Here is a 10,387-nt window from a genome sequence, read left to right on the forward strand (position 1 = left end):
GGTGTCACAACTTTAAATACCTGTCACCTGCCTTTTTCTCTAGGTATCTGTATATCCTTTTTGGTATAAACTTGTCAAAGTTTCTCTGAAAATTGAATGAGACTACATCACCCAAAGGCCTATTTACCCCTCAAAAAGCTCCAATAAAACTATCAAGTATTTTTTCCTCTTGCAGAAATCATGTTGTTGGCTTTCAATAGGTTTTTATTTCTCTTTTGAGATATTAATTGGACTAGTGTGTGAAATGCTAGCAAGACAATGAAATAGACTGCCTCATTAAACAGCTCCCCCCTCCCCATACTGGGGATTGAACCCAGGGCACTCTTCCACACATTACATCTCTAGCACTTTTTATTTTTTATTTTGTGACAAGGTCTTGCTAAACTGCCCAGGCTGGCCTCCAACTTGTGATCCTCCTGCCTCAACCTTCCAAGATGCTAGAATTACAAGCATGCACCACCTTGCCCAGCTAGACAAATAGAATCTCACACACCATGTAAACCTAGGGGGAGAAAGAAAGAAAAAGGAAATACAAATTTAAAAAATAATTCTTTTTTTCCCTGGGTAGCAGGTTTCCAAGTGAGTTTTTATCTTCTTCTTTTATCTTATTCGTATGTTTTTCAGATTACCTGCAATAAATATGTATTTTGTGGTCAAGGGAAGGAAAATGTTATTTTTAAAAGGAACTGTGGTTGCACCCCAGATAGCAATGTTCTCTGAAGCCACAGACAGTGTCCCCTCGGTGGAACAAGTATGCATGTTCTTTTGACAAACATTCAAGAGGCGTGATGATGGTCATCAGGGGTTTCAAAGGAGGCTGGGGGTGCTGAGCATGCATGAAGCCCAGGACTCGATCCCCAGGTGAGGGGGTTACACAGAACAGGACACTACCCTCAAGGAGCACAAAGTTGATGGAGAGATGGCTCACCCTCTCCACTGGTATTAACTTGGCCCCTACCCTGCCAAGTACATAGCGTCCCATAAATCTCATGTCTTTGAGGCCAAAAAACATAATGTTTAAAAGGTGTGGGCCCTGGATATGGATTTCCTGGTTTCAAGTCTCACACTCCATCATTTATTTACGATGGCACTATTTTTCTTTCTTTCTCTCTCTCTCTTTTTGTTGTTGTTTTTGTTGCTGGGAATTGAACCAGAGCACTTTACCACTGAGCCACATCCTCAACTCTTTTATTATTTTAAGACGGCATCTCCCTAAGTTGCTGAGACTGACCTTGAACTTGTGATCCTCCTACCTTGACCTCCCAGATAGCTAAGATTACAGGCATGTGACACTGTGCCCAGTAGTGATGTGACTTTTGACATGTTACCTAACCTCTCTATGCCTTGGTTATTTTGCCCATAAAATGAGACAGAAATAAATAAGAACTTAATCAGGTTGGGAGACCCCAGTAAGTTAATAGCTATGAAGCGCTTGGGTGAATGCCTGGGACAGCATCAATGCAGGTGGCTGTCCAAACTTACCCCCTTCGCTGCATGGCCAGGGGCTGCACCTAAGTGCTGTTGTGTCAAGGTGCTTTGAATACTGGCTCCAGACCCCACTCATTTTTTCCTCCAAGACAAGAGGAAGCCAACCCTCTCAGGCTGTTCCAGCTCTTGTAAATCCTTGGCTTTCTAATTCATCATGGACTGCAGATCTGTCCTTTGGGTGAGCTTTAAAGTACCATGCCCATGATCCCTCCAGAAATGATGTCATCATACTTCAGCCAGTTTGTTTTCTGAACTCTCCAGGAATCTAAGAGAAGACACTGTTCCATAGGGGCTACTTTTTTTTTTTTTTTTTGTCCTGTCCTACTCGAGTTATTACCCTTTCTTTCAGTTGCTGTCAGTGATCCAAAGAAACTAACTGTTTTGACCATCTTATCATGCAAATCTTAGACGCTCAGCTGGTGAATTAGAGATTGGTGTTATTGTGCATAAGGCAAGCAAATCTTCCAAGAAGACAGAGAAATTGGGATCTTCCCCCTCTTCTACCATTTATATATATATATTGTACCAGGGGTTGAACCCAGGGGCACTTAACAACTGAGCTACACCCCAGCCCCTTTTATTTTTTATTTTGAGAGAATCTTGCTAAATTGCCTAGGGCCTCAATAAGTTCATGAAGCTGGCCTTGAACTTGTGATCCTCCTTGCCTCAGCCTCCAGAGCTGCGGAATTATGGGCATGTGCCACCACACTCAACTCTCGATGCAGAATTTTTAATCTTTTTTGTTTGTTTATTGTAGAGGGGGAGGGACTTATGATACATTATTGGTGTTAAACCAATGTTACCATCATAATGAGGTTTTCTGAGATAATTCACTTCAGAGCAGATTTCTTTGACAGTTTAGTTATTCTACAGATCTAATAACATTTTTTTATTTTTACATGAGAACACAAATAAACCTTTCAAGTTAGAAAAAGAAGTGCATTTCATCTTAACCACCCCTTCCCAAATGTGTTTATCAAGATGAAAAAAATCAGAAGGAAAAGAAGTAAAACAGGTTCAGTTATAAGGACAGTTACATTTTCCATTCACATTGAATGTAATCTCAGTCAAAAAGGCTTTGGGCAGCAACAGTAAGTTCTATAACCTTGGGTAAGAAGAAAAGAGATTCTAAGAGGCTGAATGGTTCTGAGTATAGAGAATCACTGGGGCCTCCTAGATAACCTTGCTTTATCTAGGAATATAATAATCATGAATTTACACTAACAGTTGTGGCTGGTGGCAACTTTAAATCAAATGGTGTGAGTTCAAGTTCTTAGTTCTACTGCTCATTCATTTGAATTTGAGTAATGGGAACCCTTGGAAAGTCTCAGGTTCTGCTTTTTTAAAATACTAATACAGGTCCATATCTTTCCCCAAATCCTAGAAGCAGATGAGTTTCAGAATTCAGGATTTCTAAGATTTAGGATCTAGGTATCTCCTCTTACCAGCAGGGCTGGGGTAGAACCTTACAAAACATGTTAATATTTTTGAGGCAAAAAATATTCATACTACATGGGATAGAAAAAAGAATATCAATAGTCTTCTTTCATCAGTTCCGGGAAGGTGAGTTTTGGTCCCAAATGACTGATGAAAAAACTTCCAAATTTTAGCACTTTTTAGACTTTGATCATCAAATTTTGGATTTTGGGATTATGGACCAGACCTGTCTTTCTTACAGAATTTTTGATAAGACTGAATAAAACTAAGTATGTAAGTACCTAGCACATGGTAGGAGTTCAATAAAAGATATTTATTGTTTAATATTAATACAGATGACTGCACTATGTTGTTATAAATTTATTGAATACATATTTAATGAAATAAAATGTCAACCAATGCCCAGTAGTGATAAGAGATGACCAATGATACATTTGCTACCCAGGTGCCTACTATATGCCACATCCCTGACCCCTTTGATATTATCTCCTTTTGTTCACGTGATAGTCCCACGTGGTGGTTTTATCATTCCTCTTTTACAAATGAGGTATTTTAGCTGGGTGCAGTGGTGCACACCTATAATCCCAGTGGCTCAAGAGGTTGAGGCAGGAGGATTGCAAGTTCAAAGCCAGCCTCAGCAACTTAGTGAGGCCCTAAGTAACTCAGCAAGACCCTATCTCTAAACAAAATATTTTAAAAAGGGCTGGGGATGTGGTTAAGTGCCCCTGGGTTCAATCCCTGGTACAAAAAAAAAAAAAAAAAAAAAAAAAAAAAAAAAACAGGAAGCACTTTAGGAGGCCCCAAGAAGTGGATATAACATTCTCCAAAGTCACAAAGTCAACAGGTGGCAGGGTAAAAGGTTGAACCCAGGATTCTGACTTTAGGGGGAAGAAAATGCTGCATATGGATTATTTCTGGAGAAAAAAAAAAAAAAAAAACCCACAAGTATACAATAAATATTCGGAAGGAATTCTCTGTAAGAATGGAATCCTTCATTCTAGTCTCGCCCTTGAGCCGGCTCCCAGCTATCATTTAGCTCTGGGCCTGTGAGGCAGACCAGTGACAACCAGCTGAGAGCCCACAGTCTGCTCAGTTGTGCTCTTTCAGGCCAGAGGAGTCTGGGCCTTACCCTTAGCTCTGATGGCATCCATCAGGCTCCTACCAGGTGGTCAGCTTCCGACTGTCTCTATTTTCTTCCCTTTACAAGAAACTTCAACTGCAGAGAATTTACCAGCAGGAACCTTTTCAGTGCTGAGTCTGCTATTCTCTTATCTGGGTCTGCAAGGTCCTCAGTTGACCCCTTGGGAAAGCACACTTAGGGATCCCTGCTCCTTTTAAATTGGTCAGATACCATTTCCTTTTCTGGCTTTGGTTCTTTCATCTACCACTCCCAGCTCTTCTCCCAGGCAGGCACTTGCTGTGATTTGTTTTGAGTTCTTCAGGAGACTGCAAGCTCGCCTATCTCTTCTGTATTTACCCAGTAAATCCCCATTCCAGAATAACTCATGCTTGGTCTTAGTATTTCAACCTCTTAGACTGAAAATAAGGTGTGTGTGTGTGTGTGTGTGTGTGTGTGTGTGTGTGTGTGTGTGTGTGCATGTGTGTAATGAAGACTTTGAGGGTTCTGCGACTTCTGCTAGCACTGTTAGGCCTTCTTAGGAAGCAAGTCCCTCTCTCCACACTTGCTTCGTCTTGGCCCATCCCTCTCAGGTGCTGAATCTCTCCAGTTATGACTGCACTCACCCTCTCTCCTGTTCACTGTTTTAGTCTCAGGGCTTGGATAGGGCCTGGCACAGATTGCCCTACACAAGTACCTGCTGGACAAAAAAATGTTAGGCTTCCCTCCCAGAGCATCACCCTCCTCCCCCTGGAGACCTCTTATTTATTTTCCTGACTAGGTCATCCATGACTTCCTCTGGGAGGTCTTCCTTGCATTCCTCCTGTCTTCTAAGTTTTTCCTGGGTCACCTATTTTGGCAGTAGTTCCTCCTTATTCCCAGTTTCACTTTCTGTTGTTTCAATGACCCATGGTCAACTGCTATCTGAAACTATCAAATGGAAAATTCCAGAAATAAACAATTCATAAATTTGAAATTACAAGCCACTCTGAGTAGTATGGTTTACTCTCATATTGTCCTGCTCTGTCCCTCCTAGGATGTGAATCATACTTTTGTCCCATATATCAAAGCTGTATAGCCAGGCATGGTGGTGCATGCCTGTAGTCCCAGCAGCTTGGGAGGCTGAGGCAGGAGGACTGTGAGTTCAAAGCCCAAAGCCAGCCTCAGAAACTTAGGCCATGAACAACTCAGTTAGACCCTGTCTCTAAATAAAATATTAAAAAGGGCTGGGGATGTGGGAATGTGGCTCGGTGATTAAGCACCCTTGAGTTCAATCCCCAGTACCAAAAAAAAAAAAAAAAAAAAAAAAAAAAAAAAAAAAACGTATGCACTACCCACCACTTAGTAGCCATCTCAGTTATGGGATCAACTGTCCTGGTATCACAGTGCTCTGTGTTCAAGTAACCGTTGTGCCTTTGTGTTATTAATAACTCCTTGCAAAACAATACAAATGTGTAAAACAATGATGCAAAGGAGGCACTTGGGCAAAGAACATTGGAAGGACAGATTAACCCTACTACTATGTGACAGTGTTTCAGGGCATATAAGAAAAAACAGTATATGTAGCGATCATTACTATCCATAGTTTTAGGCATCCATTGGAGGTCTTGGAATGTATTCCCGCAGATAATGGGGGACTACTGTACTGGAGCATGTTGCATGAAGTTTTGCAGGTATTCCTAGCTCGACTGTCCTGCATCTTTATCATCTTTCTGTCCCTATGCTTACCACAGACCTGGACACATAATCTGGGCTACATAAATTCCATAATTACCTTTGAAATGTAGGCAAGCCCTTCATGAGACAGAGTGATTTTGTGAGAGAGGCTTTGCTTGAGTTATTCAGGTAAGGGAGGCAAACAGGGGTTTAGGATGCTCTGAGGAAGGGACAGAGACATACAGCTTGAGGGCACTGCATTTCCCACCTTTAATAGTAAAATACCCTGGCCTTGGAGCAAGAAAGGCAAAGAAGCTTATCAAAAAGAATATTACTACTCATGGGTACATCATTAGCTCTCAACCAGGGTCAGCAAATCTTAATGTTTTTTAACTGTATTCTTGCAGCATCAGACTGAGGTGACAAGCCTGGTCAGAGGCTGGCAGCCTTCTCACGCAGCAAAGAGGCAGGAGGGGTGCTCATTACTACTGGCATCCAATTCTTGTGGGATGGTACAACCCTGTGGGTTCCTCTCCCTAGAAGACACTGAGGACCCCACACCCTGGGATCCTTGAACTCAAACCCTGACCTATCTGTACCTTTTGGGGTGATGTGATTAGCAGGGAGCAGGACTACTTTTATTTCAAGAGCTGGCTTTTCTCAGGCACACCATGTTCTGCAGGGCTATACTCACCATTTCTTCCTTTACCTTTTAATTCAATTGAACCAGCATTTATTGAACCCTGCAGAGGCAAGGAACTGTGAGATACTGTGGAAATTTAAAGATTAAAAGACAGACCCAAAGGAAAAACAAGCCAGATTAAAACTCGATAGAGATCTCAAGATAAAAATACTGATCATGCTACATAGATAGAATTGAAATCCAAGAACATAGAACATTTCCTAGGAGGAACGGGGTGTTTTGTGTGGTGGGGTCCACAGATGAGCACAACCTCAGTTCTCTAAGAACTTGTTCTACAGAGCAAAGTACCCTCCCTAAGTTTGACACAGAGTGTGGGCAATCAAATGTTCCTGCCCTCATCACCACTCACCAGCTCCAAAGAGGTTAACAGAATAAACAGGTGGAGTCTGGCCCTGCCCCAGGGCACGATGCTGGAACCTGTCAATGCCATCTCTCTAGGCACCATGTGGCCTTACCCAGCTGGAGATCCTGGGTCTCACAATTCAAGCGCAGAGATGGCCCCACACCTTTCAAGGAGAAGAGCAGAGGGGCCCCAACTCCATCCATCCAGGCTCTGGGGGGGTGGGGGGTGGAGGAGAGCTTTGGAGCTGTCTAAGTGGAGAGGACTGGGAGACCTTAGGATGGATTGAGCTGGGTATGAATGGAGGTGGCTTGGAGGTATCGGGACAGCAGGACTGGACAGGCCAGAATGGAAGGGGTTGGGGAACGCCCAGCTTCTGGGTTGCGGGCCTTGGCGCCGCGCCCTGCCCAAAGCGGGTTGGCTGCGGGCAAAGGGCTGGCGCCCCCACCCTGGGCCCAGCCACCCACCTGGGCATGCCCTGGAGTAGTCGAAGCAGCAGTCCCCGGTGAGGCGGCAAGCTTGGTCGCAGAAGCAGGTCCCATAGACCCTGTCCAGCCTCCAGCCGCGAGCGAAGCAGGCAGGGTCCCGGCCAGGGCAACAGCGCCCCGCCTCGGCGCAGCCAGCTAGGACCCCGGGCCACAACCGAGTCAGCGCGCACAGCGCCATCCACAGGGTCCTCATGGCCAGTGCTCCTGTGGCTCCTGAGACGCGACCGACCCTCAGGGCAAATGCTCTGCTCCTCCGAGAGCCGCGGCCCCTGAGCTACCCCAGCGGCCCGGGAGGCGCAACCGGGCCCTGCCCAGCGCCGGGCCTCCGCCCTCCACCCTTCCGCGCGGCCCCTCCCCAGCCCTGGCGGCGCGCCCGTCGGGCTCCGGGCGGGTGGCTTCGGCTGCCCCTGCCCAGGTGGGGAGGGCGTCGCTGCCTTCCCGGGATGTGCCGGCTGTCAGCGCTCGGGACCCCACCCCCTTCCGCTCTGCCAGCGGGCCTGCGCCGGTGCCCCAGCCCCGGGACCGCCCGCGGTGGGGAGCGGAAAAACAGGTGCCCCGGGGGTGGGGTGCGGGGGCGGGGAGGAGGGCCATCCAGGAACCCGGCCAGGGCTTCCTGCCTCCAAAACTCTGCTTGCTTACGTCTAGGGACACTAGCATTACGGTATTTTCCCTCTAAAGCCATGAGACAAATAGCTCTTGACGTGCATGAAAACCCGCATCATCAGCACCCTGCGTTCCGGCCCTGACCTCGCCCAGGAAAGCCCTAGTGGTATTTTTTCCAAGTATCTGTTCACCAACCTCTGAGGCCCCCGCACCACTTTGCTTCACTTAAGAAGCAGTTAATGAATGTGAAGGAAAGGATAAATAAAATATAAACGGTGCTCTGCTTTCTGTTAAAGCCGATTTCCTAAAAGAAATTCTGTTCCATATTTTAGAAATAACTTGTGCTTGAATAAAATGCTCGCCTAATTTTTAAATATGCATCTTTCCCTCTTTCTTTCCAACTGTATTACGTTTTTTTGCAATTCACCCTTTTTGTTCACCAACATTTATCCTAGAAGTTTCATTTTATTTTATATTCTTAAATCATTTAAGCTACTGTGGGTTTTGTGAAAAAAGTTTTCTGCATCTGTCAACCTAAGAAATCAAATTCAGAAGAATCCAGAAACTAGTTTTATTCCTTTTTCATACAAGGACCTCTCATAGAGAAATTTCCTTTACTCATCAGAGAGAAAAGTAACTAAAGTAAAAATGAAAAAAATTTACTATGATAGTAGTAAAAATTATATATATATATTTCTATATCAACGAAGTATAAAAAATAAACTGTGAAATAGAAACGATTTACTACATTGTAAGACCTGTATCTTTTTTTATTTTTTATATCTATTTTTGTCCATGTTGCCAGAATGGCGTGGAACTTTCAATTCTTCTTCCTCAGCCTCCTGGGATTACAAGGAATTGTATTTTATAAACTCTAATCACATTTAAAGTTTGACCAATGTAGAATGTAATCTTACTTTACTGTCCAAGGAAAACATACTTTAAAGTCAAAAAGAGATTCTTTGTGAGTTTATACAAATAAATTCTCAGCATTGGAAAATTTTTCATTTTCTCTTTGAGTAAGATTCTTTTCCTTTTGCAGTTTGGAGAAATAATGTATCGTGTGTGTGTGTGTGTGTGTGTGTGTGTGTGTGTGTGTGTGTGTGTGTGTATTTTTAATTCTTGGTAGCTAGAACTAAACTACCTTGTCAGCAAATTATACCCTTTGCCTTTTACCCATGCAATAGGTTTTATTAGCAGTTTTGTAGGAACTCACTCATGTAATTTATCCCCCACGCCTTCTCTAGGCTGTCTGCTTTCTGGAATGCCTGTAGGCTGATACTTAATCTGTAATACCTTAAGAATCTGGAATTGTTCCAGAAAGATGTAAAGGAAAATGATCTGCTGACAAGTTCATTTTCAGGAATAAAACCTGCACTGAAGTGATAACAGGAAGGAATGATGAGGTCTAGGTTAAGAGAATTAAATGTATAATGCCAAATGCCTGATCAAATACCATCTTTTTCACCTCCATTCCTCTTATTCTTAGACAAAGCCAAAACCAAAAATAAAAAAGTTTGGGCTTTGAAGTTAGACAGGGCTTGGAACCAGTTTTGATGTTATGATCTCTGAGGACTGCCTCTGTGTCCTCATCTCAAACATTGATATTAATTAGATTGCCATGAGATGCCTGAGAAACAGGATGACACAAGTAAATGGAGCACCAGTGGGTGCTAAATGTCAATTAGTGTTCTAATGTCCACCCCACTCCATAATTTGAGCCTGAAGTCCTGTAAAAGATAGATGCAGGTTTTTTGTTTGTTTGCTTGTTTGTTTGTTTTTTGTGGTGCTGGGGATTGAACCCAGGGCCTTGTGCTTGTGAGGCAGGCATTCTACTAACTGAGCTATCTCCCCAGTCCCCAGATGCAGTTTTTAATAGTGTGCAACATCAAGGAAAGCACAAAGCTTAAAAAAAAAAAAAAAAAAAAAAAAAAAAAAAAAAAAAAGAGAAAATCACGAGAAAAAAATTATTACTTTAAAGCAAACATAAAAGGGAAATAACATTGAAACAAACTCCCAGCCTCAAGTTAAAGCTTGCACTGCCTTGAAACATCAAGATAAGCCTTCCCTAGCAGGTCCTAGCAAAAACAGAAGTTCCTTGCAGGACTGGGCAAAGTCAGGGGACACTGGCATTTAAAGCAATGGAGTTAATATCCTTATTGGAAACTGGATGTAGTCACAAATGTAACAATGAGTTACTTTGTTTTCCAGGCTGTGTAGATGTTTGGAGACCAGAAATCATCCCATCAATCATGGGGATGAAATAGGAAGTAATCAGATGCACCTTAAAAGAAATCCTTTCTTCTGCAGTGTTGTATTTGGAAGCCGTCCAAAACTGGTAAAACTATAGAAGGAAATGAAGACCTACCTGTGCATCATATTCCAGAATACAGTAATTTTAAAAGAACTCCACCTACAAGATCTCACTCAATCCTGCATAACTGTGAGAAAAATATTAGCACCCCTGTTTTGTAAGATGACAGAGTAGACATGTAGCTAATTAGTGACAAAATGGGTCTAGAACTGAAATTATTCTTTCCAAAACACAAAGAGGT

General features: G+C 43.2%; 1 protein-coding gene across 1 annotated transcript in view; it reads right to left on the reverse strand.

The window, feature by feature from the left end:
- Positions 1–7,699, reverse strand: part of SBSPON (somatomedin B and thrombospondin type 1 domain containing) — a 32,077-nt gene extending 24,378 nt beyond the window's left edge. The window contains exon 1 of the mRNA XM_079140674.1: positions 7,209–7,699. Within this exon, the coding sequence (XP_078996800.1) occupies positions 7,209–7,422 (214 nt within the window). The 5' untranslated portion in view covers positions 7,423–7,699. The remainder of the gene's footprint in view (positions 1–7,208) is intronic.
- Positions 7,700–10,387: the final 2,688 nt, after the last annotated feature.

The sequence above is a fragment of the Sciurus vulgaris genome (genome assembly GCF_902686455.1).
Source record: "Sciurus vulgaris genome assembly, chromosome: 1".
NCBI lineage: Eukaryota > Metazoa > Chordata > Mammalia > Rodentia > Sciuridae > Sciurus > Sciurus vulgaris.